Source organism: Eretmochelys imbricata, chromosome 22, assembly GCF_965152235.1.
Source record: "Eretmochelys imbricata isolate rEreImb1 chromosome 22, rEreImb1.hap1, whole genome shotgun sequence".
Classification (NCBI taxonomy): Eukaryota; Metazoa; Chordata; order Testudines; family Cheloniidae; genus Eretmochelys; species Eretmochelys imbricata.
In genome coordinates this window covers 15,462,427-15,488,921 of record NC_135593.1, presented here as the reverse complement: position 1 = coordinate 15,488,921, position 26,495 = coordinate 15,462,427, and the positions used below count along the sequence as shown (strand labels likewise).

Genomic DNA, 26,495 nt, shown 5'->3' with positions numbered 1-26,495 from the left:
GAGGTTTTCTGTTCATTAAAACACAACAATGCTAGCAACAAGACAAACACCACAGACAAACACAAAACACAGATCCATAGTATTCTGCGTTATTTTTCCTGCTGGTGCCAGCTTGCTTGTAGAGTGTCTGAAAAACAAAAGAAACAATTTCCACCCCCCTGGTGGGGACAGATTATTGCTTCATAATAATAATAATACCACCTCTTTCTCTTACAAATTTCCTTGCTAATTGCAGGAAAACCAGAAGAATTACCTCCAGGCTGTCCTTATGTTGTTCTATAGTCAGGCTAGTGAATTACCCCACTCACTGGTCATTTATGAAATTCATGAAGTGGTGTACCTCAGTTTCCCCTCTTGTGCAATAGACCATGTTTGCAATAGTTTCTCTGCTGTACCAAGCATTAAGTTTATTCTCAGGTAATAGCTGAGAGACAGCTTCAGATTTTAGCACTGCACACCCCCACTTCCCCCCCTTAAGGTTAACCTGTCCCCCTTATTTTCAGGCTTGACAGGTTTTTTCACCTCCCTTTCCTGGAGGGCCATAATCTGAGTCTTTTCGTAGCTTGTTTGCTGACCAGATGTATTAATTATTTGCAGCTCCTTTGTGCCCATCAGCTAGGTAATTTGCATTTACACAGAGGCTTACTAGCTTGCTTCTGGATCCAAAGCTGTTAGCAGCTCAGACACTGTCTTAAAAAGGAAACATTTTACTTCCACCAGAGTTCTGATTACTTTCCACTTTCATCTCCTGCTTCAAATCACACAGAGATCTGAAAAAGAAAGCACAACCTATTGTGGCCCCTTTTGGAGCCCTAACAGGATTTTAATTAAGTACCATGTTTTGTTTGCATTTCTTTTACCCCTTCTCCAATAGACACTCCACATGTCCTGGGAAAATGCACATTCCTTCCATATAGTTTAATCTCCATAACATTATATTAGCCCTATTAATTTTACACAAGGTGTAACTGCCTCCCATGCCCACAGAGTTTTCATGCACACCCACTAAAGCAACAATCTGATCCCCCCCCAGAGTCACCCCAAGGCTTAGTGTTCCCATCATTCCTCCCCTTTTCCTTTTCTTTCACCTGTGCGCGCACACAAAAATTCTCTTTTGCCTAACATTTCTTGCACTGTGATTACTCTTTTTTACACAACTGTACCCCGATTACACTTCCATCTTGTACAGCTAGACCAACCAGAGGCAGCCAAGTTAAGTTCCAATAGAAACCCCTTACATCCTTTAGTGATTTTGATTACATTACCCAATAGTCAAATAATTTTGCTCAGATTCTCTCTCCTCCTGCTGCCTGTAGCAGTCCCTTATAGACCATTTCTGTGGGAAAAGGGCCCATTTTCCCTCAGAATAGCTGTAAAGCTGGGGACAGAAGCATAGTGGTGGTAGTAGCCACACTACCTGACCCCCTGGGATAATTTAATTACCAAGCTTCCATCCAATGTGACTGCACAGAGTTGCACATACAGTTATATTTATATAACTGGGTTTTATCATTAAACAAAAACTTCCTTCTTGACATCTCACATAAGTACTCAAAGTACCCTCCATTAAAACTTCAGAAAAACAAGAATGTGAAAAAGCAGGTTGCACTTTGAAACTTTTTTTTTCTTCCCCTTCTTCCTCTCCACTCCCCCAGGACCAAGTCCCAGCCCCAGTCTCTAAAGGTGGTCTGTTAACTCTGCTTTTGACTTCAAATCCTGTTGCGCCAAATCATCTTTCGCTACTGCTAACTAATTTACAACCGTTCAGCAGCCCTTGCTGAAGCAGCACCAAACTTGAAAGATTCCTGGCAGCTTCCCATAATGCTTCCCTTACTTCAGACCTCTCACAAAGGGACTGAAGTGCCTCCTTTTCCTGGAAGGCATTCAGTCCCCATGGGCAGGGACCTTCTTCCACTACCCATATACCAAGGAGGGTGGGCTCCTCAGCCACCCCCCATCCCTCTGGGTCCCCTAACACTTCCTCCATTTCCTTTTTAATCTCATCCCAGGGTGACCCCTGCACCTGGTATGGGCCCTGGTTCTTCCTTATCCATTTATCCAAAAAATCCTTTACCCTGGCTTGCCAGAACCTGCAACTACCATTACGAGAGTTCGCTATACCCCCTCCAAGCAGCTGTGCGGACTGTTGGGGAGGGGGACTTACAGGCTGCCGCTCACCTATCCGATGCGATGCATCAGAGTGAGTCACTAGCACCAAGATGTTAGGGGGCTTATTCCTTCACCCACTTACTTCCTTGGTCCTTCTCACATGAACAGAGAGCAACAATACCTGAACTCCAAAGGTGCAAACAATTCGATGTTTATTGGGGTGAACTTCCAGCAAGCATGATTCCAGTTTCCTTCTTTAGTATCCCCCTTCCCAGCTCTGACACCACAGAGCCTTACACCTGTGTCTCTGTTCCCATTTCTGCCCTTAGCCAAACATGATTCCATTCCCTGTTTCCACCGCCCTACCCACTCCCACTCCCTGATTGACTGCAGACTATATAGTAAAACTTGAGTTCTGCTTAGCTATACCTTAACCAATCATTTTCCTGAAATCTAACTAACCAATCCTAACCTATTGTAACATGATTATATAACCAATTATATCCCACCACCTTAATTAGTTTACACCCAGCAAAATTAATTATGCAGCAGACAGGAACAATCACAGAACCAGACAAAGATTATACAGACAAACAATAGCAAAGTGAAACCATAATGACAAAACAATACAGAAGTGAGGATTTCACATCCCAGCTATTGATAAGTGAGTTCTTGCCAGACAGGGTGCTATCAAATTAAGTTTCCCTTTACAGCTTCTAGGCACTTCCCTTTCTCTGGAGGTGATAGGCATTATCAGGACAGGATTGTATTCCTAACAGCCCAATAGCACCTTATTTCAATGTGACAAGTTTGGAATGTGAGGAGGTGACCGGTCACTTCCCAGCTTATGGCTGCCTCTGTTGCTTAGCCAAAGGGTTTAGCCTAAGAACAGGGCCTCAGACTGTCACAGTAAGAGAAGGACCTTACATTGGCAGACAGTGATTTTGATTCTTTCTTTTATACCTCTAACTAGCCAAGTGATAAGAATACACCTAAATTCTTAGAGTCTAGGCCTTTACAGACAGGCCTGAATATCTATATCCTAACAGTATGGTGCTGCTGTGGCTGGTAAAACGGAGGCCTGGTGTGCTCTGGAGTAGCAGTTCCTGGTGTAGCTGCACCAGCGCAGACCCTTAGTGCAGAGACTACGTACGCTGGTGAAGCACACCTGGAGACAGAATACTGAACTGAATGGGCCACAGGTCTGACCAAGTCTGGCAATTCCTATATTCCGATGATTCACACCAGTGCAACTTACTCTGGTGCAAACCGTCCCTACAGTAGGGGTTTGCACTGGCGTAGCTATGCAGGGGGCTGAAATCCAAGTGTAGATGGGTTCAGAGTATCCATTCTCCCTCCGTCCATTTGTCTCTAGGGGCTGAGGAGCGAGAGCTCTCCAGCACGTGGTTGCCAAGAGCCGCAAGAGCTGCTTTTAGCTCTGCATGCAGTAGCTATTGATTTGTGCAGTGTTTTTTTCTTTTGTATGCAGGAGATGTTTCCATGGCGCTATCTCTGATTTTCTCTCTGCTTCCCTAGGGCCGTGTGTAAGAAATTTGGGCTGCATGTGAGCCGGCTGATGCTGGCCTTCTTAGTTCTCGGCGCTGGGATGTTTTGCTCAGCTGCAGGTAAGCTTGCTCAGCAGCCAGTGCAGGGGTGACCCACTCTCAGGAGTGCACGGGTGGGTCAGGAGGGGAAAAGCTCAACTGCAGGGTTTTTAAAGCGTTACCTTAAAATGTTCCCATAAGAACTCAATGCCCAGTGCTTGACATGGATAATCCCTTGCTCTCCTGCTGCAGACGTTTCTAATAAAAAATGTGGCCAAAGAGCAGCTGTTGTCCCAGATGTGTACCACTCGCTTCTTTCCTTTATCTTCCTCCCTGGCTGTATTTGTTTCTGCTGCAGACCCCAGTCTCAGTATAGTGAGCCATGCCTTTCAAACCCCTTTTCTCTCAGATTGGGTCTTAGTCATTCTGGGACTATTTTCCTTAAGTGTTTTTGACATTTCTGCATGGGCCAGTGGCCCAGTTTTGACCAGGGGGAGAAAAGGTGTCATCTTGCATTAGGCTGGCATTTTCATGTGCCTTAATGTACCCCCACCATTTGAATGGTCTCTGCCAAGCCAACCACTGCAACCCAGGTTTGTAAAACACCTAGGGTGGGTATTGTGTGCATGTGAAGGGACACTTTGTGCAAAGGTGGCAACTGGAAGTCATTTCAAGAAATGGTTTCTTGCACTTGTGCTGATGTGGCCTCAGAAGGAGGGGAGGTGTGACAGCCAGATGATGTCTGAGATCTCCTATTCTGCACTGCCTTTGTTTACAGTGACTCTAGAAGGCCCTTTCCATCACTATTCATGTAGTTCTCGTTTGTTCCCTGTTTATTTCCCCATAATCCCACTTGCTTTCTCGAGGACTGTGCCCAGTCCACCCCAATCTCCGTTTGCCCTGTGAGGACACAGATGATAGAGCAAGTGTTATGGGTAATTATACATCTGCAAATGCTGGCCTTCTGGCTGGACTGCCACTGTGGAACATGGAAGGTTATGAGCAAAGGGACTGTAGTACTTGGAGGAAATATTTCTGGGCTTAATCTTGGCAGAATAGAGGCTCTTAACTGGAGGACTTCTGGTGTGAAATCTGGCTCTGTTGAAATCAGTGGGAATTTTGCCATTGGCTTCAGTGTGGCCAGGATTTCATTCCCAGTGTTTATTGCAGACTGTACTCTGCCTGTTACAGAGCCTTAGGTTGACCCTATGCAGTATTTTACCTATGTGAAAGTTTAGCTGACCTCTTTCTTTCTTTGCTTTGTAGCCTTCCTCCCCAGCAGTTTCTGTATGTACACCACAGTGGTTGCTATGACTGGCTGGTATATGGATAAGACCTCTATAGCCGTGTTGGGCGTGGCAGCTGGAGCCATTGTGGGTTGGCCCTTCAGTGCAGCTCTTGGGTAAGGAGAGGAAAACTCAGAGGCCCGACTGAGGTTCTGTGCTTTTCAAGGCTGAGTGCTCAGCTCTCTGGCTGGGAGGCTGTGGCATCATTAGGAAAACCCTGCCTCCATGTGGTACATGTTACCCAGAGTCTAGGTGGTATTTGTATAACCCACATGCTCTCAGTGTAGTGCTGGGTTGGTAACTGGGCCACATACAGAGGTTAATGTGCTTGCCCCGGACTGGGCTAACACAGCCGGGGTTTTTAGCTTAGGTAATCAAGGATTGTGCTTTAATATCCAGAGGTGTCAGGTTTGATCCCTGCTGCCAACAGTCCTCTCAAAGATGTTTTGTTAGATTTGCTGAATTATTCCCCTTGGAAAAAGGAACAGTTTGATGAAGGACTGGCAGGAAGTTGGTTCCTGGCTTGAGACTGAGGGGAGAGAGTTCTCCCCTGCCCCCCACCCCCATTAACTGTCTTCCTGGGCCTGGGGGGAGGAAGGGACAAGGATTCTCAAGGTGAGGCAGGCAGGTGATTACTAGATTGAAGAGGGTCCCTGACGCAGATGTTGTCTTTTCCAGGATACCTATTGCCATTGACTTGCTGATAATAAAGCGGAGGTGGAAGAGCTTCCTGAACTGGTGTCTGGTGGCCCTGATCCTGTTTTTGGTAAGTTGCTGTAATAAAGCACAACAGAGGAGCTGGGCTGGGGTTGTAACAGAGCCAAGGCTCGTTTGCAGGGAGAGCCCTTTCAGAGGACTTGCCCAGTGTCTGCTGAGGTTCTTGTTAACAAGAATCTCCCTGAGCTCAATATCCTCACCCTCTGCTCCTAAGAATATCTCTGTTCCTGGCTCACTCCCCTCATTCTTACAGGTGATTTCAAAGGCAGAGAAGTTGTGTAGCTTCCATGCAATGATCCCCTTGCTCTGCCTCTCCTGCAGAGGACTGACCTCCCTTTGCTGCTCCCAGAGGGCTTGTAGTCTCTGCTTGTTCTTCCTCCGGTCTCTAGCTGAATCCATCTTAATCAGAACTTGAAAATCAGTCTCTAGTACCTGTACAGAGGGTGCAGAGCAGGGGCATCCTGCCAGGTATGGTACTTGTTACCTGATTCCCAGAGGGATGGAAAAAACACGTATCCCACTGCACAAAACAGCACATGCCAATGCTGGCTGCTGCTGCTGAATGCTCCGCCCTAAAGGCTGGTGTGGTTAATGAGATGCTGCTCTAAGCCTTTGCCTTTGATGTTCACTGTCCAGTCTCAGAGGGGCAGGGGACTAGGAACCAAACTCCTCTTTTGCTTTCAGCATCTCCAGTTCATTGCTGCATGATGAACGAAGTATGGTGTAGACTCTAAACCCTTTATGCTCCTGGAAGAAGCTGCAGCACCGAATAGCTGTGCCTGTCTTGTAGGGGCCCTGTCAGTTAGAGCCAGGCATCGTATACCTAGCATTCGTGCAGCATGGGGGCTGGGAGGCTGTTTATTCCTTGGCACAAATATGGAAATTTGGCAGTGACACTGCACACTGGGCGGCACCTCATTGATTTGGAATTTCTGGCCAAAGCTGCGAGTGCTATATGAATTTTAAATGCTTTGTTCCAGGTTCCCCTTGTGATTGTTGACAGCTATTACTATGGGAAGCTGGTAATCACTCCTCTTAACATTGTTTTATACAATGTCTTCACACCTCACGGACCTGATCTTTATGGTGAGTGCATTATAACAAAATATTGGGGTGTGCTGTGAGGGCTCATTTGATGTAGTTAAGTTTTAAAACTGGCACCTTGAATTTCTGTGGGACAAACCTGCATGTTTGTGATCTGGCCTGACTGCAAAGACATGCTTTCTGCTTTTGAGCTCACCAGTGAGGCAGTTCCTGTCTATTGCCACTTGATGTCTCTCTTGAGTCAGGAATACCACCCACATTTGTTTCAGAGTAACAGCCGTGTGTTAGTCTGTATTCGCAAAAAGAAAAGGAGTACTTGTGGCACCTTAGAGACTAACCAATTTATTTGAGCATGAGCTTTCGTGAGCTACAGCTCACTTCATCGGATGCATACTGTGGAAGCTGCAGAAGACATTATATACACACAGAGACCATGAAACAATACCTCCTCCCACCCCACTGTCCTGCTGGTAATAGCTTATCTAAAGTGATCATCAAGTTGGGCCATTTCCAGCACAAATCCAGGTTCTCTCACCCTCCGCCCCCCTCCCCACCCCACAAACTCACTCTCCTGCTGGTAATAGCCTATCCAAAGTGACAACTCTCTTCACAATGTGTATGATAATCAAGGTGGGCCATTTCCCACCTGGATTTGTGCAGGAAATGGCCCACCTTGATTATCATACACATTGTGAAGAGAGTTGTCACTTTGGATGGGCTATTACCAGCAGAAGAGTGAGTTTGTGGGGTGGGGAGGGGGGCGGAGGGTGAGAGAACCTGGATTTGTGCTGGAAATGGCCCAACTTGATGATCACTTTAGATAAGCTATTACCAGCAGGACAGTGGGGTGGGAGGAGGTATTGTTTCATGGTCTCTGTGTGTATATAATGTCTTCTGCAGCTTCCACGGTATGCATCCGATGAAGTGAGCTGTAGCTCACGAAAGCTCATGCTCAAATAAATTGGTTAGTCTCTAAGGTGCCACAAGTACTCCTTTTTTTTTCACCCACATTTGTATATTTTCTGTTTGTTTTGCTGAATGCTAAGCTAAGTTGCTTTAGATGAGTTTCTACCTTTGAAGTTCTGGTGCACCACAAACACATCACGGGATGTCTCAGCAGCCTACACTTCACAGCAGAGAACTCTTAGCAGCAAACCTGTTTGAGATCCAATGTGACTACATCGTATTTCATGTGTGCCTAATTTTGTAAATTTCAGGTTCTCCCCAAGGTACAGTTATGTTTTCCTCCACATGTTTTATGAGCGTTATTCAAAGTGGGTGGTTGTACCAAAGTGGTTGTGTGACTCATCCTCTGTCTGAGTAATATTGGTTACACTCTTAAACCAAAGCAAGAGCGTGCTGTGTGAGTCTGTTTGTCATCTTTAATCCTGTTTGTGGCTGTTCCGGTCTCACCCAGACAGGGTGCGGAGCCCAGCATGGAACTGAGAGCACAGCCCCGAGCCCTTTCACTTCTCATAGGTTCTTCACAGACTCTTTGGTTCCACACTGTGTCTTGGGGATCTCCTCGCTTCTGTGACAGTGCATGACCTGAGCTTTGCTGGCATACAACAGAAGAGAGGTTACCAGAAGGGCATTTGCAGGAATCTGGAGAAAGACATAAAGGTTAATTAATTCTGCATGCTGCTGTTTGTTATGACAGTCTTGCTGGAGTTAGGATGGGCTTTGGCTTTGTATGAGTTACTCTTGATCTCTGTTTGTTTCTCTCAGACATGTGAATGGGGGTGAAAAATTGCTCCTGACAAGTGGCAGACATTGACTCTGAAAGGGGAGCAATAATAATGTTTAGCCCGATATATCTCTTTTTATCTTTAGAGCTCTTCATGGAGCTTATAACACCTATTCCCCCCTATTTCCTTTGAGGCTGGTACTATAAGAATCCAGCTCAGAAAGCTGAGGCACAGAATAGGGAAAGTGATTTGCCCAAGATCGCAAAGGAAGTCAGTGGCAGAGATGGGACTAGAATTTCGTTCAGGGGTTAAAAATTCAAAATGGATCAAAGCAAATTTTTTTCACACGAGGTGCAATTAGACTGCGGAGCTGATTGACCCAGGAGGTTCTTGAGGCCTATAGCTTAGCACAATTCAAAAAGGGACTGGACATCAAGAACATCCCAAGTTGTCAAAATTAATGATAAAAAATTTGGAAGGGTAATAAAACTTTCTGCTTCAGGTTTTAGGCCGATCTCTATTTGAGACCTATTTGAGGCTTGGGGCAGATTACCCCACACCTGCCTATCAGAGGGGTTCTTACACCTTCCTCTGAAGCATCCGGTGCTAACCACTGTCAGAGACAGGATACTGGGCTAGATGGAGGTGGGATTTGATCCAGTCTGGCAATTCCTATGTTCCTCATATGGGGGCTCCTGGCTCCCAGCTGACCTTGTGCTATTAGAAATGAAGGAAGAGCTTTTTGTGGGGGAGTTAAGATCAGTTCAAATGAGGGATCATTAAAGAGGCTGCTTACAGGGGCTGCAGTTAAATAGCCTGACTACAGGAGACTGGGGGGGTGTCTGAGGAAGCAGCAAGATCTCCTTGTTGCCCTTCTCAGACAGAGCCCGCTGCACATCTGATAATGCTTAGGCCAGACTGCGGCAGTGAATAGTTTCTAATGCCATCTTTGCCTCTGGCAACTTCTGACGGGTCTCAGGAGTATCACTCAGATAGAAGGGCATTTCTGGGTGGGGCAGCACAGTGATTGGTCTCTAGTGGTACAACAGGGCAAGTGTTGCCCTTGCCAGGGACCTTGTTCTCTGCAGTAGCGATCTGAAATGTATTGCAGTGACTCCTGTGTAATGGAAACTTCAGACACTTTTCTGATGGGGTTTGGTTTGGCCTGGGCTCATCCCTGACCTTTCTATGCTGGTGTGTGAGCTATTTCTGGTGTCCTCTGGGAACCAATCCGTTCTAACGTATTTGTGCACAGTGACATTCGTATAACATCTTCGTACTAATAAAAGAGCCTCAGTGAAATGTCTGCTGAATGCTGTGTGGGCAGGAGGCTATATGCCATAATGCTATATGTTTAGAAAGCTGTATACTGTTTGTTTGTAAGGAAAAGTCTTACCACCCAGGGGGATGAAAAGGCCAGGCAGGTTCTGTTGGCTTTGGAATGCCGTCCCAGCTTTCATGGAAACGGGATAAAAATCTGGGAGCTGATGAAGCGCCAGGTTGCACCATCTTCAGTGCCAGGATTAAAGCACTGTTCCTGGCCCATCAACCCCTGCGTTCCCTTTACTGATATCACTGGAGTCTGTCATGAGGTGGCTGGGCCTTTAAAGGTATGTCTACACTGGAATTAAACACCCCTGGGTGGCCTGAATCAGCTGACTTGGGCTCACAGGGCTTAGGCTGTAAAATTACAGTGTAGACTTTTGGGCTTGGGCTGGAGCCCGGGTTCTGGGAATCTCCCCCCTTGCAGGGTCCCAGAGCTTAGCCTCAAGCCTGAGCCTAGTGTCTATGCTGCAGTTGTATACCCCCACAACCTGAGCCCCGTGAGCCTGAGTCAGCTGACACAGGTCATGAATTGCAGTGTAGACATACCCTATGAGGGGTCTAGGTTCAGTTCTCTCAGACTCTGGTTTCCTCCCAGATAGTGTGATCACAGGCTACACCCCTTTAGTGCATCGTACCTGAGGGAGAGGCTGTTACGCTCTGCGCGGGCACAGATGACAGGGAACATTGACATCACCATTCTACTTGGATTCTCATGCCATATCCATAAAAGTGGTATCTGGACATGGTGGTATATCTTTCTTGCTTACAAGCTGAGATCCTGCATGCAAGAAGAGCGTTTTTTCCCCTCTTTTCTAGATATTATTTTCCCCCTGATGGAGGCACTCACTGTAGTGAATAGTCCACTGTCACTTGTCAGATTTCTGTGTCCGTGGGGACAGTGGCTCATATGCAGATATCACTGATCCGTATTCTCGAGGCTCTAAAAAGATGAGCAGTTGGAGAAAATCATTAGAACTAGTAGCCGAGCAATAAAGAGAACAATGAGAGTTATTCCTTTGTTACCGTGGCCCAGTGGATTCGTCTGCTGAGCCGGTCCCATTTATGTGATGAGCGTTGGTTGTGACATGTAATGCGGTTACACTTGGGAAGCATTTGGGGAATTCACTGGAGTTGCATCTGTTTGTATGGCACTTAGCACAATGGGATTGTGATCCATGGCTAGGACTCTGCTGTGCTACGGTAGTACAAATAAATAATAATAAGAAGAATCTATTTTATCTGGCTCATTGAGTTTAAAGGTTGTAACAGCCCCTGAAGTAGAACACAAGGCTGAATGTTTTCTGGCTCTGGAATGCTTAGTAATCACTCTTGTGGGTTCTTATATGCAGCCTGCTACATCAGTGGTCCCTACTGTAAATACTGCACTGCTCTGTTTCCACCACTTGCAGCTGCTTTTCTCCCTTAATCCACCACTGTTAAACTTGACGTGGCACAATGAGTCCATATGATTTGCATGGTTTATTCTTCTGTTTCTGCTTGAATGACTTGGGAGATCCCTTTTAGTCCTTTATCTTACGAATGTCACGCTGGGGAAGCTTATTCCCACTGCTCTGTGGAAGGATAGTTCCCCCATCCCCGAAGAACTCCAACAGTGGCAGGATTTCTCCTTGTGTGTGGTGTTCTTTTCATTGCTGTCGTGTCTCAAGTCACTTTGTGAATGACAAAAATAAAGGCATTTTGCACTGGGAGGCAGAGAGACTGAACGTGTCTGAACGCTTGAGTCAACACAGCGACCATGCCTCAAGCTTGTGTTTTCTACATAAAACCTTGCGTCAGCGGGTCACTTAACTAGCCCATGTGACGCATTATTCCTGCCTGATTTGGCTTTTTTTCTTCTGAGCCACAGCAGTAAATGTGCCTTTGGACAAGGAGAAAAGGCTCCAGCTCTTAGTCCTTAAGAGCCAGTTCAGTCACGTTGCAGCAAACTTTGGGAAAGGGCCTCTGCATCAAAGCACTGCTCCAGGCCATTTGTCTTCTGCGTTGTCATTGGAGTCTGTCATGCGGTGGCTGTGCCTTTCTAAGAGGAGTCTAGTCCCAGCTCTCATCTGACCCTGGTTTTCCCCCAGATCCTGTGACTGTGGTCTAAAGCAAGGCCTTGTGGTAAGGGAAAAACAGGATGTAATAGGCAGGTCCTGTCCTCCCCAGGTATGGGGAGAGACCTGAGTAGAACAAGGCATCTCTCCATTGGAAATAGCTACAGGCGGCTGTTAGGTTTTTTTCAGGCAATGGCCCGTGAAAGGCTGACAATTGCCTGAACCCCTGTGACCTAGAGGAAGAACTCTGAGTATGAGGGATAACATTGCCCTGGCCCTGGCAGGTGGGCTGTGGACACCTAAAAGACAGTTCATAGGTTTTGGTACAGATGGATAAATTAAGCCAGAGGGGAAGGCATGGACAGGTGGGGACTGGGTTTCCTGGGAGATAGTGGGTGTGCTAAAGTGGGTTATTAAACAGATCCCAGGAGGGGAGACTGCTGCAATGTTGGCCACTGATATGCCAGGTCACTGGAGAGGCACACAACCCCCTTGCAGCGAAAAGGTGTGTTTCGAGAGGAGATTTCCTTCCACCTTGCTTGCCCATGCCCCTGATGCTCCATCCAACACTGAATTGGCCCTGAGTTTGGTATGTCACAACTCCTTCCACATCAGCATTGCGACTGCAGTACAGAATCCAGTAGCTGCTGGGCTGGGAAGAAACCGAACCCTTGTTTACATAGAGAGTTCTCCCACAGGGAGTCCATTCACCACTCTGAGTATACCGAGTGTTTCTTCTTCCCACGTTTTCTAAATTTGGGTGTTCCCCTTTGAAATCTGAGAGTTTCCCTTTAAGTTTCCCTCTCACAAGGTGTAATCATTTCAGTTAATAATTAATACCTAGCTCCCATATATCTGTTTTCATCAATAGATCGCAAAGCGCTTTGCAAAGAAAGTAAGTTGTTATCCCCATTTTACCTGTGGAGAAACTGAGGCACATTGCAATGTGTTACCTGAATGTTAACTAACAGGCTTCAGCTATATCCACAGTTCAGAGCAGTAGGACGTAAACAACACAGCTTAAGTCTTGTTCTTGTACTGAGATTGGAAGCTTTTTGGAGCAGGGATTGTGTTTTTGTTCTGTCTCTGTACGGCGCTTCGCACAATGAGATCCTGGTCTTATGACTAGGGCTCCTAGGAGCTACAGTAATACAAATAATATTGTTTACATTTAATTCCCCTCCATGTTATAGGCTTTTCTCTTATGTACATCGCTCTCAGATGTCCCGGATTTCCAAGGCGGGCACTCATTATAGTCTCAAAGTTACCTACATTCTGCACACATTTGGTGTCCCTTTCACTTGGGTTATTCAAAATTATAGACATCAGAAATAAAGAATCATAAAACAGAGGTCATGGAAAGGGTTATTGACACTGGAGGAACAAATCCCACAGCGATTGCAAATTTGCTGTATGGATAATTATTGTGCACTCATCCTTTTGGGTCTTCGTCACGTTCTGTGTCCCGTGTTTGGGCTTTGGCAGCAGGCTGAGAATTATACTCACCTGAGACTTCGAAGGTGGTGATGTGGGTGGGTGGGGACTGAAGTTGAATTTCTGATGATCTCTCTCATTTAAAAAAGAAAAAACACTACAATACATTAAGTTGTACAAGCTGCAGAGGTGTCAGGTTTTCCTTGCTGCTTTTCCGTTGTCTGATTAATTTCAACACAGACCCTTTTTAAGTGGCTCTGATTGCAGGAAATTGCCACCGCCTGTGACACATGTCACAACAGTGCATTGATTAAAGCCCCCGCATGTCATTTACTGATTGATTGTGCTAATCATACCAAGAAGGTGGCAAACGTGCAGAGAGGAGCTGGCATTCCCCACTGTTCAGGATTTTAAGCATCTTGAATTAAGAGTACAAACGAATGAGAAGTCGGACTGGAATTTTTGTCAGTTTGCATCCTTTCAAGCTTGCAACCAAGCATGTGTCATGGCAGTAGGAGGGGTTGAACTGTTTACTGAACAAATGTTTGTGTCCTATTCTTAAAGCTAAACTGTAGGAAAAACAAATTGACACAGGGAAACTTTAGAGACTGAAGATGTGTGTAACTAACAGGTAGATGAATTTTACAGCAGGTGTCCCGGGTGGATAAAGTGTGAATGCAAGCTCTTTTCTCTCGTTTGTTTGTAAGAAGTTTTATAGCTCTGGCAGCCTGTGAGACAGCATCGCTCCAGACAGTACAGTATCTTAACATCCAGGGCTTCTGTAGCTGCCTCTCGCTTGAGAAGCTTCTCTGCTGCAGTGGGTGCTGGTTTGGAGAAGCAGAATCTCTTGACGTTGTCAGTTCTAGATGCCACTTTCTCATCACATAGGTTTTCAGAGTGGGATGATGGCTGTCCTGTGTCGTTGCAGCAGTGCTGTGCCTTTGCATTTTGAGAGGTGCCCATTCTTTTGGGGCTGATAGTTAGAATGTCCCATGGATTCATGAACAGCAGGCAGTGGGTATAACATTGAGGATTAACTGTTATTAAGAGGAAAGGAAGAGACAATATGTTGTGTGTATGTTTTTGGTTAATCCCCAAAGGCAAAAACAATGAAGTTACTTGTATGGAGATAGCGATGTAATACTTGGCACTCTAGCACCTTCAAATCACTATTGACTAATCCTCCTGGCATCGTTATCCCCATTTTATAGCCGTGGAAAGAAAGGTGGAAGTGACTGAGAAAGTCACACAGTAAATCAGTGGCAAAGCCAGGATGAGAACCCAGGAACTGCTCAAATTGGATTCATGCTCATTCCCTAGACCACACTGCTTCTCCTACTGTAAGATGCTCCTCACCCCGTTCTTCGGTTTCAGCTCCATGGGGTATAGAGAGAATCAATGTCTGAAGCTGCTGATCACTAATCATGGTTGGGCAGAGAGAGAATGGGGGTGCCATAACATCCAGTCCTTTTAGGCACTCATGCTAATTACCTTTTGTTTCTCTCCCCTCCTCCCCCACAGGTACCGAGCCCTGGTCCTTCTATTTTATTAATGGTTTCCTGAACTTCAACGTGGCTTTTGCCTTGGCCCTGCTTGCCCTGCCGCTGACCTCCCTCATGGAGTGTCTGCTACAGAAATTTCACGGTGAGTGCGGCAGTCTTTGAGAGCTGAGCTCCAACAGCCCATGTCTCCCAGATCCTTGAAAATAGGAGAGAGCTTATTTGCTGTATATGCAGCTTTTCTTTCTTGGAAGCAAAATCAGGGTCAGGGAACGCCTTACACAGCCTGGTTCCAGGAGCTCATTATTTGCACTGTGCTGTTTACCCTACAATGAGTGCAGGCTGGGGACAGAGGCAGCAAATTACACCTGAACTCACAGTAGCATCCGGCCAGGGATGGAACACTATTGTGACTCTCTTTAAGGACGATCCTTTCATTCCCTGTGCCTCCCTCTCCTCTGAAGAGCATTGTGTTGTCAAGGCTGAAGTACACCGAGTAAGTATGACAAATTGTACAGCCGCACGCTCTTCAGCCACAGATGCAAATGCTATAGAAATAACCCTGACAGAAATTTAGGGGAAAAAAAATACTCGTAGTTATTTCCATCTTATCTTCGATTGGAAGTGTCAGCCCTCAGTTCTCTACACTTTTCTACTGTTGTTTTAAATGCGACTGCCAAGACATTTCAGAAGAGAGCTTTGAGAGAACAGAGTTGGGGGTTTTTTTGGATCTAGTTTGGATTTTTCGGGTTATTTCTTCATAAACCATTCTAACCCCTACGAGCCACCCATTTCCCTTGATGCTGCCCATATAGAGCATGATCTTGCAAGAAGTTGAGTAGTGAGCACTTGAGTGAATTGTTGAAGGCACTCTGCACCTTGCAGGATCGAGCCCACGTAGGGCAGATTTGTGAAAGGCTTCTCCCTAAATTAGGAAGTCTCTTGCACTTTAATGTACCATTCACAGCTGTGCCTTTGAAATGATAGTTAAGTTTTTTCCTTGAAATAATTGAATGTTTACCTTCATAAGGGAGCAAATGAGGTTTAAATTCTCAGTCCTATTACATATCTCTGCTCTAAGGGATAGTAGCAGTGGACATACAGTTTTATTGTAGCCCAAAATATGGCACGTCCAGTGGTGCTGCTGCTGCTACAAAATTATAGAATTAAATCCCATTTTGGTAGATTTTAGCTTCATAGGTGTTCAGGCCAGAAGGGACCATTATGATAGTCTAGGCGGACGTCTGACTTTCAGAGGGATCACTTAGTCCTTCATAAATTACACTGTGAAAAAGCAAAACATTGTCCAGTTCATATTGGGTTTCTCTTAATTCAAAGGATGTCAGTTTAACTCATGCAGTTTGGCAGGATGCTCTTCTAAAATACCAGGGTGGCGGGGGAGTGGAAGAAGAAAAAACCCAGTGGTTGCATCTTCCCCTGACTGCTGCTAACACATTTTCCCCAAGGATGGACACATGCTGAATTTTAGGGGCAGATAACAGCATCATGATCAGCATCTCCTGTTAAGATTCTGATTATGTATGAAGAAAAGGAGGACTTGTGGCACCTTAGAGACTTAACAAGTTTCTTTGAGCATAAGCTTTCGTGAGCTACAGCTCACTTCATCGGATGCATGCAGTGGAAAATACAGTGGGGAGATTTTATATACACAGAGAACATGAAACAATGGGTGTTACCATACACACTGTAACAAGAGTGATAAGGTAAGGTGAGCTATTACTAGCAAGGGGGAGGGGAGGACCTTTTGTAGTGATAATCAAGGTGGGCCATTTCCAGCAGTTGACAAGAACGTGTGAGGAACAGTAGGGGCGGGGAAATAAACATGGGGAAATAGATTTACTTTGTGAAATGACACATCCACTCCCAGTCTTTATTCAAGCCTAAGTTAATTGTATCCAGTTTGCAAATTAATTCCAATTCAGCAGTCTCTCGTTGGAGTCTTTTTGAAGTTTTTTTTGTTGAAGAATTGCAACTTTTAGGTCTGTAACCGAGTGACCAAAGAAATTGAAGTGTTCTCCGACTGGTTTTTGAATGTTATAATTCTTGATGTCTGATTTGTGTCCATTTATTCTTTTACGTAGAGACTGTCCAGTTTGACCCACGTACATGGCAGAGGGGCATTGCTGGCACATGATGGCATGTATCACATTGGTAGATGTGCAGGTGAACGAGCCTCTGATAGTGTGGCTGATTAGATTAAGCCCTATGATGGTGTCCCCTGAATAGATACGTGGACACGTTTGGCAATGGACTTTGTTGCAAGGATAGGTTCCTGGGTTAGTGTTTTTGTTGTGTGGTGTGTGGTTGCTGGTGAGTATTTGCTTCAGATTGGGGGGCCGTCTGTAAGCAAGGACTGGCCTTTCTCCCAGGATCTGTGAGAGTGATGGGTCGTCCTTCAGGATAGGTTGTAGATCCTTGATGATGCGTTGGAGAGGTTTTAATTGGGGGCTGAAGGTGATGGCTAGTGGCGTTCTGTTATTTTCTTTGTTGGGCCTGTCCTGTAGTAGGTGACTTCTGGGTACTCTTCTGGCTCTGTCAATCTGTTTCTTCACTTCAGCAGGTGGGTATTGTAGTTGTAAGAACGCTTGACAGAGATCTTGTAGGTGTTTGTCTCTGTCTGAGGGGTTGGAGCAAATGCGGTTGTATCGTAGAGCTTATGTTCAAATAAATTTGTTAGTCTCTAAGGTGCCGCAAGTACTCCTTTTCTTTTTGCGGATACAGACTAACATGGCTGCTACTCTGAAACCTGTGATTATGTATGGAATTCTGTTAAGAAACGGCATTTTAATATATCTTCCTGAAAGCGTACACTAGAGGGTGCTGCTTGTGTCTGTTCCTTGAATGTGGCTGACATACTGTCAGAAACCAGTAAAAACTCAGTTGGAAATCCTATAAATGCAGGTTTCCTGCTGCTCACCTAACACTTGTGAACCTAACAGCAGGAACCATTCTTCTGGGTGCTTTCTTCTTATTGTTTGTGAAATGCCTCTATGCTTATTTGTTTAACACTGCAGCTTTTAGAAGGGTAGGGAGACAGGATTTAAAGTTGCATTGAGCAACCTTGTCAGACAGACTAAAATTCAGGGTAATTATTGTTGTTTTTGAATGAATTTCTTCCTGCTTTACACAAAAAAAAGTTACTTGAGAGATCTTACATGCATTGTTTTTTGCAATGAAGCAACAAGGGTTTTGGAAATGCCAGTACCTAAACAACCACTTCAGTTATTAGGAATATAAGCTTCATTGGACTCTCTCTCTAATCCCTGGATGCGCTAGTATAGTACAACGAAGCAAATGGCAGGAATTTTTGATTTCCTGCTCAGAAGCTTCAGGTCATGATGGATTTAGTCTCTTCTTCCTGGGATTGGTTATAGGCTCATTATCCAGATCCTGCTTCTCCTTCTTTTGGGTTCTGGTTTCCCTGCATTCTGGGACCTTTAGGGCATCTGAAGCCTACAGAAATCCACTAAGCAAGCTTTCACTCCTGACTGATTTCTTGCTGTTTTGGCTGTGATATGGAGAGTGGAAGTGCTGCTTGGGAATGAATAGTGAAACGTTCCATTTGAGAGAGAGAGAGAGAGAATGAAAATTAAGGGAAAGCCCTTGTCTTTATTTTACTAGTCTCATGAGCCTTGATTGACTGATTTATGTTTCTTTCAGTCCAGAATCTGGGTCGCCCATATTGGCTTACGCTGGCTCCTATGTACATCTGGATCCTGATTTTCTTCAGTCAACCCCACAAAGAGGAGAGGTTTCTGTTTCCCATATATCCTCTTATCTGTCTCTGTGGAGCTGTGGCGCTCTCTGCCCTACAGGTGGGTTTCAGTGGGAAGTGCTGTGTGTTATAACCTGGTACCTAAAGGGGGTTTAATTACCTGTTTACTTCTATATCATTGCTCCCAAAGGCTTGGGAACATCTGCAGAACATCTGCTGCTGCAACATAATCTGCAGTAATCTGCCTAGTTCTGCAGTGTACATAGTGTAACTCCAAGAGCATGATGTGCAGTCAGCTGTATCTGATTGTTAGCTAGTGGGGTTTGAGTTTTCGGAATGTGGCACATAGATTGATCATAAGGCCCTGGGATTAAAAAAACACAACCATTCTAAAGTTAAAATGTGTACGTGTTTGCTGCTTTTACAAAGTAGTTTGCTAAACATAATCCTCCAGTTCTGGTTGATGGAGAACTTGTGCAGAATCATTCGATCCCCATCAGGCAGTGATGCAGCAGCAAAATTGGGGAGATTTCCCTCCCCAAATGGCATAAATGTATGAATAGAATGTGCTAATGATGTAAAAATCTTGGATTAGTCTGAACTGTAGGCTAAGGATGTTGAGTGTTACCACCAAATATTAATATACATGACATTTCTTGGGTGTTCTGCTTTAGCACTGAAACAGCTCAACTGCCCTTCATTAGAAATTCTCTCACATGGTGTGAGAACAACCTTGGCCCAATCTGGAATAGTCACTGGCCCAAATGTTCTGAAAGATTCATTATTTGATGCAATCTCAGACAAGCATCCAATGTGACTGCATTATAAAGCCATGAAATTTGACCTTTGTGGCTGGGCTATTCAGAAGTCCTTGTTGAACTCCAAGATTTTCACCATTCCCTTATTTAAAAGGAAAGTGGTATTGTTTAGGCATTAGGAAACTGCTATTTTTAAAGAGCTAAAAAAGTGTTTTTAATGTAGATTAAAACACTTTGTAGAGTAAAGTGTTCCAGATCAGTAGAAGCTTTCACAGAGCTGAAATTATTTATTTCTTACCCATGAAAAATACATATGAATGAACATAAGAACAGCCATACTGGGTCAGACCAAAGGTCCATCTAGCCCAGTATCTTGTCTTCCGACAGTGGCCAATGCCGGGTGCCCCAGAGAGAATGAACAGAACAGGTAATCATCAAGTGAACCATCCTCTATCGCCCATTCCCAGCTTCTGGCAGACAGAGGCTAGGGACACCATCCCTGCCCATCCTGGCTAATAGCCATTGATGGACCTATCCTCCATGAATTTACCTAGTTATTTTTTGCAGTCACTCGTCTTTATAGTAGACTCTTCCAGCTGCTCCCCTTGGCTCTACCATTATCTCCTATCCTGGGTATACAATACCTCTTGCTGTTTCAGTCCCAGGCCCCACTCCCATTACTGCCAACACCCTTGAAACCATGTCTCTAGCACCTTCAGCTATTGCGGTGCTGGCCTCTTACCCAGCGCTGCCGATTCCCTGTAACCCCGACCTGTAGCATCCCTTGCTATTGCAGTCCCTGGCCCCTTATCCAGCCCTGCCAATGTCCCACAATCCTGACCTGCAGCAGTCCCCGCTATTGCCATTTTTCCCACACGCAAGCTCTGCTAATGTGCAATTCTTGAGCTGCCTGCTCCCAGGATCAAGCCATGTAATATTAGCAGTTCTTTAGCAATTCTCAGCCAGGGCTATGTGCAGTAAGAAGGCCCCTGAGAATGCGGTGGTTTGGGACACCTGCCAAACATGGCTGCCGGATACTCTGGTGTGTATCTCTGTTCTACATATTTTAACACCACTTGATTTACTTCCAGTATGTAGGAGCCATCTGAGAATTTAAACTGCTTCCCTGCTAACCATACAAGCTTGACCATGAAATAACAATCCCACGGCTGCTATGAGACGAAAGCAAATGATGCAAGAGGAGTAGAGATCATTTTAGGACAGGAAGTGAATAATCCCTCCTGTGGGGGAGGGGCAGAACCTGAGTGTGTTACACACTGTTTCTTTTGGGCCTGCCCCAAAAAACCTGTCAGGTCATCTATAGAAGAGCAGAAAAGCCCTTAGAGGGATTAAAAAAGAAAAGAAAAAGTAGGCAGGACTGTATTTAAACACTGCTGCAAATGCGCTGGTCCCACACATCCCTGCACCTTATTTCAGGCTATGGCTTGGTGTTCAGGCGGGTGCCCAGGTATTGTGTGACAGCAACCTGGAAATGGAACTTCTTTAAAGAGGGAGCCCATCCAGATGGAGAAAGGAGAGACCCCGGGTCTAGGAGAAAGCCTGGTGAGAGGCACCCGCAGAGAGCAGTCGTAGAAATCTCATCCGGGACAGGTTTTGGGGAATTGCCAGGCAGGAGGCCTGGTTTGGAGAGGGCTGTGATGCCCGGTAAGGAAGAACTCCTGGGAAAGAGGGTTGAAAAATGTTTGTGATGAGTTCAGTTGAACAGTTCTTGAAATAAACCAAATTCCCAAGAAGGGGATGTGATTGAACCAAGTGATCCTCTACGCATTTTTTTTTTGAGGAGCCAAGTTGGGGAAACTGAGGCCGCAGACACATGCACTGACTGTGGAAGCTGCGTCTGTTACAGAGGATTTTTTAGAAAATGGGCTTCTAAAAAATTAGTTTCCAAAGAATTCAAGTTGAGAGTGTCCCTTTAACTTCACCACATCTTGCATTCTGTTTGGAACCCCTTGCTCTCCCCATTGCAGGTGGTGCTCTCCCCAGGGGTATTGGGCTGGATCTCTGTTCAGCGGCATCATAGGTTTAATGCCTTTAATATCTTTTTGTCCCTTCAGAAATGTTACCACTTCGCATTCCAGCGTTACCGCTTGGAGCACTACACAGTCTCCTCCAACTGGCTGGCTCTGGGGACAGTTTTTCTCTTTGGGCTCTTGTCGCTCTCGCGCTCTGTGGCTTTATTCAAAGGTTGGTGTTTTGGGATGGTCCACTTCTTGAACCCAGACAGTTGCAAGACAGTCCAGAGGGGACTTCCCGTTGAGAGACAAACCCTGATTCTGCAAAGACTTAGGGCTTGTTCTGCGGATAAAAGTTGTCCTACTTTAACCATACAATACGGTAATAGGTGCAAAAACCCTCCACCTCAGGGGATAAGATGTACCAGTATAAGGCACCTTTATTCCAGTGTAACTGTTTCCTCACTGGTTTCAGAGTAACAGCCGTGTTAGTCTGTATTCGCAAAAAGAAAAGGAGTACTTGTGGCACCTTAGAGACTAACCAATTTATTTGAGCATGAGCTTTCGTGAGCTACAGCTCACTTCATCAGATGTATACCGTGGAAACTGCAGCAGACTTTATATATACACAGAGAGCTTGTACGGGTAAAAAAGAATCACACCGTAACCAACATAGTTATACCAGTATCATATTTGTGTGTAGACCAGTGCTTACATATGTACTTATCCTTACATGTGTGGGGCCATACTCAGGAGAGCACTTCAGCATGTAAAGCTTGTACTTAAGTATGTGATTAAATGCTTTCCTGAATGGAGATGGATTTAAGCATGTGCTTAATGTTAAGTATGCGTGTATGTGCTCTCTGGCATGGGGCCAGGAGTGGTCCCATTAACTTCAATGGAGCTTCTCACCTAAATAAAGTAAAGCCTGGGCATATTTATTTGCAGGATTGAAGCCAATATACAGTAGTGACAGGAGAGTGGTAATAAAAGTGCCGTGTTATAGCAAGGTACTGAAATGGGATTTGGATCCTAACTACATTTAAGTGTAGATTATTTTATTTATTTATGAAGCTATCCATTAAGAAGGCCCTGAAAGCACTTGAGGTTTTGTATGAATATTTATCTATAGTGTTATTTTTATATTTATTTATTTTACTACATGCCCATCCTTTGCTCTGGGTGAACATGCAATATTTCAGTTACAGTCATCTAGCAATCACTCTATGTTCATTAAGCCAAGGTTAGCAAACCTTGGCTTGTGATTGATATGAACTTTTATTACTTCAGCAAAGCCCTTGTGGAATCTCCCTTTTTATGTTCTTAGCTAAGTTAAACTCCTTGAACAGTGGAAACGTGTGGCATGGGGAAAGGCCTAAAATAAAATCCTCGTGTTATTAAATAACAAGGGCAGGAATGTTCATGATTTTGGCAGCTTTTTGTGGACAATGCGGTAGATGTTGAAGCAGGTCTTGCTGTAATATCGCAGGTGGGTTGGCGTTAGTCTTAATGGCACATGATGCCATTGGGATGGGTGCTCTCTAGATACCAGAGATAGGTAGCTGGGCATGTACTCCAAACGCTCAACGGCATTTTGATGGGAGGCTTAAATATAAACAAGTCAAGCTGTGAGAATACCACCTGCCTTTTCACTCTTTGTTTCCAATCTTCCTCCTCTTTAGGGTACCATGGACCTCTCGACCTGTATCCAGAATTTCATAGGATTGCCACTGATCCGACTATTCACACAGTGCCAGAAGGGAGGCCGGTTAATGTCTGTGTGGGGAAGGAGTGGTACCGATTTCCAAGCAGCTTTCTCCTGCCAGATAAGTAAGTTGCTCATCATAAAGGACCCGATTCAGCAAGATACATAAGCAGCTGCCTGGCTTGAAACTCGTGCCACTGATGTCAACTTGTGTGCCTGAAGTTAAGCCCCTTGCTGAACTGGGGCCAAAGTGAGAGCAAGATGTGCATATCATGGCGATTAATTTCAGAAACAAAGCCTGCCCTTCCGAGTGACACTACATGACAGGCAGATTTATCAGCCCTACCCAACTGGTGGCTCCTCTCCCCAGGTCTTTTAGCTACTAAGTCCCTTCTGTGCAAATTCTCTATCTTGGTTTGTTTGTCCGTGTCTGCTTGGCTGCGTTTAGGGGCAAGGCTGTTGGTGACTCGCCTGTTGTGTTCAAGGTTCCCGAGAAACATAGGAACTCAGGTTAGACTGCAGACTGCATTCCTTTAAACTTTATGGAGACCCACCGGCAACAATTATCATACTGAAATAACATTTCAAGGCCACAGGGTACATGTACAATCTTAATTTGTTATCCAAAGCATCAAATGTAGTTAATGCACAAGTTCAGGACGGCATGGAAATAGCATAAAATCATTAGTTTTAAGAATATGCTTCTCAGGATGCAGTTTGTAGGATAGTTTTGACAAGAATTCATCTCACAAGCTGTCCATAATGCCAAGCCCTCAGACTTGTGTCGCATGTACCAGCGATCTTGGAAAGAGTGACTCACCTGTTTGCTTTTCAGATTTTCAAAATACTTCAATTAATTCTTTGAGCCATGTGCATGGATGGTAAGAATTGAGATTCTTACAGGGGTCTTGTCAAGACTGTTTTCATCATTCTGAAATGATGTACTTTCACTTACTGTAGTTCACAGCCATTCTGTTTGAAGCTGAATTATGTTTTTTTTTTTTTTAAAGTGGTCTTCCAGCCCCCAGCACACGGGTTTGTTATTGTAGGATTGCTTATGAGCAATGGGCAGCTGTTGCTCTCTTAAGAAGCAAGACCTTTGCTTTGGAAAAATCTTTGGACATCTGTAATGGGAGGAGGGGATTTTTTCCTATTATGATGGATCTCTGAGTGAGGAATGGGCAGGATTATATATGCTACTTAAAAGGAGGTCAGGAAGATCCAGTTAATTTCATTTCCTGACCCTGGCAGTTGGCTTTCTGCATCCATCTTAGGGGTATATCTTTAAAACAGCATAGGGTGTTAGCCACCAGAACCCTGTATGCTGCTTTGGGGTTGTGTCCCAAAAATCCCAGCTACTCTTTCCAAGCAATTTTAGCTAATGGCCCTTAATTTTAGGTGGAAAGGTTAAAAAACCGCAGCAACAACAACCCAGCCCTCCCTCCCTCCACACAACCTGTAGAACTGCAAGATAGTACAGCCTGTTTACAAAGATGGTGTTCATGGGCAAATGTCCCACTGCTTTGCCGGGCTTGCAGACAGCAGTTGGTGATTCCCCAGTGAAGCAGTTGTAGTAGATGAGTACTAGGATTAGTTCTTGAAGGCCTGAAATACAAGCTATTCGGGCACAAGTGGCTGCAGAAGCTTGCATTCCTTAAAACCATTGGAGTGTTTATTTGGGAGCAAGCTGAACAAAGCTGTTCCTTTCACCAGCTGAAGTGCCTTGCTCCTGGCTGGCCTGGGTTCTGGTTTAGCAGATGTGGCCAAAATTATTTGATTTGCAAATATTAAAGTTCAAAAGTTAAATGTGGATGGAAAAGGCCTGATGCCAATTTCAGTCCATTGTTTCTGAATGTAGTTTAGCTCCCTGGCTGTAAGCCTCCAGACTCCTTGAGTGGTCACCGCAATCAAAATGCATGTCCCCGACATACTGTTCTGGCTCATGCCCGCCATGTCTGGTAACTGGTTTTATCATTAAGGAAGCTTGCCAGGATTAATGGAGAAGAGAAGGCTGGACATAGGACGTGAGTGGGCTTGTGTTCCCCTTTGTGCCTTGTGTATCTTTCGTGAGCTACAGTAATATATGGGGGTTTCTCTTGTGTTTCCACTGATGGCTCAGCTATGGTTCACTTGTTCCTTAAGTCTGAGTGCATCTTGTAAGTGAAATTTACAAGAATGAGGGTATATTCTCTTTGTTTTCCCATTGATCTCAGTGGTTCTTACCCATGTGCTTAAGTCCTTTTGCGAACGGGGTCATCTTGTCTAGGTGCAACTGAATTTGGTGGGTTGGGGGCTGCCTCTGTGCATACATCTAACCCTTGCTGCTTTTCTAGCAGGACTGTTTACTCTTTATACTGGAAAGCCTCTAGTTATGCTTTGTTTTCTCGTTACAAAATTCTGGTGGCTTCCACAGTTTCATTTCAGGTTTTCCCCTCTCTCTGTTTCCTGCAGTTGGCAGCTCCAGTTCATCCCATCAGAGTTCAGGGGCCAGTTACCGAAACCATTTGCCAAGGGACCAGTGGCCACACGGATTATTCCTGCAGACATGAATGACCAAAACAGGGAAGAGCCAACCAGATATGTAAGGGCTACCCACTTGTCGTCTTTTTCTTTCTTCATCGTTATTAGTAGTACTGTAGTTGCCCAGGAATCCTCATCATGGGCCAGGATCCCATTGTGCTGGGGCTGTATAAACCCCAAAACTGTTTGCAGTGGCATTTGGCTGTGTCCCAAAACAAAATCTGTTTGTTTAGATGTCTGTATTTAACTTGTAAATCATCTCTGTATTTGTCACTGAGCAGTGAGTGGGTGACATTTTCTTTTGCACTTTGGGACCTTTCTTTTAAAACTAAGTAAATAAAATTGCCCAAGAGAAGAAACAGAAGAAATAGGAGTTTAGTCCAGAGCTTCACCTGAAACAGTTGGGACCCTTGCACCGCTGATTTCAAAAGGAATATGTTAAGATACACCATACTGATGTAGGTTATTAGTTCCTTTTCCAGGTTGTCTCATGTTACATAACCAAAAATACCACTTGCCCCCTGACCAGTTGTAGAATTCTTTAGCAGATTAAGTCAAAGTACAGAAGCAATTTTCTGAGGACCCAGCCTGTTCCCCCTTTTTTTCCCCTCAAGGCTTCTTTAGAGGCACAGCTTAGAGTGTTTAAGTGACCTAGATAAAGGTACTAGCTGTCTCTGTCTTAGGGTTCCATAGTATCTGAACGATAATCTGCATGTTTTGTTTGCAGTTATGTTTTGCTTCAGGCTGGAGATTTTAGTTGGTTGTGTGTTTGCAAGCAGCTGGCAGTAGTGATCATATATATTGGTGCCGTTGGGAGGCTGCTCAGCTGACCTTTTTATCTCCTTTGGGTTGAACTGTTGTCTAGAAAGGAGTACCGAGCTAAATATGTTTTTTATTCTTTTTTTCTGAGATCACTATAATTCTGAGCCTAGATAAATACAGTTATGTCTCACCTAACCATTATGAGTGGGAATGCCTGGAGTATTGCATTAGAAATGTTGGCCCATCCATCTGTCCCTCCTATCTGTCCCTCATTACCGAAGTATATGAGTACCTCATGATTGTTAATGTATTTATCCTCACAACACCCCTGCGAGATAGG

General features: G+C 44.9%; 1 protein-coding gene across 5 annotated transcripts in view; it reads left to right on the top strand.

Annotated features, from left to right (window-relative positions):
• ALG9 (ALG9 alpha-1,2-mannosyltransferase) overlaps positions 1 to 26,495 on the top strand; it is a 57,822-nt gene that overhangs the window by 5,559 nt on the left and 25,768 nt on the right. For 3 of the 5 annotated variants that reach the window (XR_013348581.1, XR_013348580.1, XM_077839680.1), the window contains exons 5-13: positions 3,646 to 3,734; positions 4,920 to 5,055; positions 5,618 to 5,705; positions 6,637 to 6,742; positions 14,724 to 14,846; positions 18,383 to 18,537; positions 21,271 to 21,400; positions 22,851 to 22,998; positions 25,325 to 25,454. Coding sequence is in view for 2 of the 5 variants with exons in the window: in XM_077839680.1 (XP_077695806.1) it covers positions 3,646 to 3,734; positions 4,920 to 5,055; positions 5,618 to 5,705; positions 6,637 to 6,742; positions 14,724 to 14,846; positions 18,383 to 18,537; positions 21,271 to 21,400; positions 22,851 to 22,998; positions 25,325 to 25,454 (1,105 nt within the window). In the remaining 3 variants the exon portion in view is untranslated. The remainder of the gene's footprint in view (positions 1 to 3,645; positions 3,735 to 4,919; positions 5,056 to 5,617; positions 5,706 to 6,636; positions 6,743 to 14,723; positions 14,847 to 18,382; positions 18,538 to 21,270; positions 21,401 to 22,850; positions 22,999 to 25,324; positions 25,455 to 26,495) is intronic. The other 2 variants (XR_013348582.1, XM_077839681.1) reach the window with 2 other exon arrangements.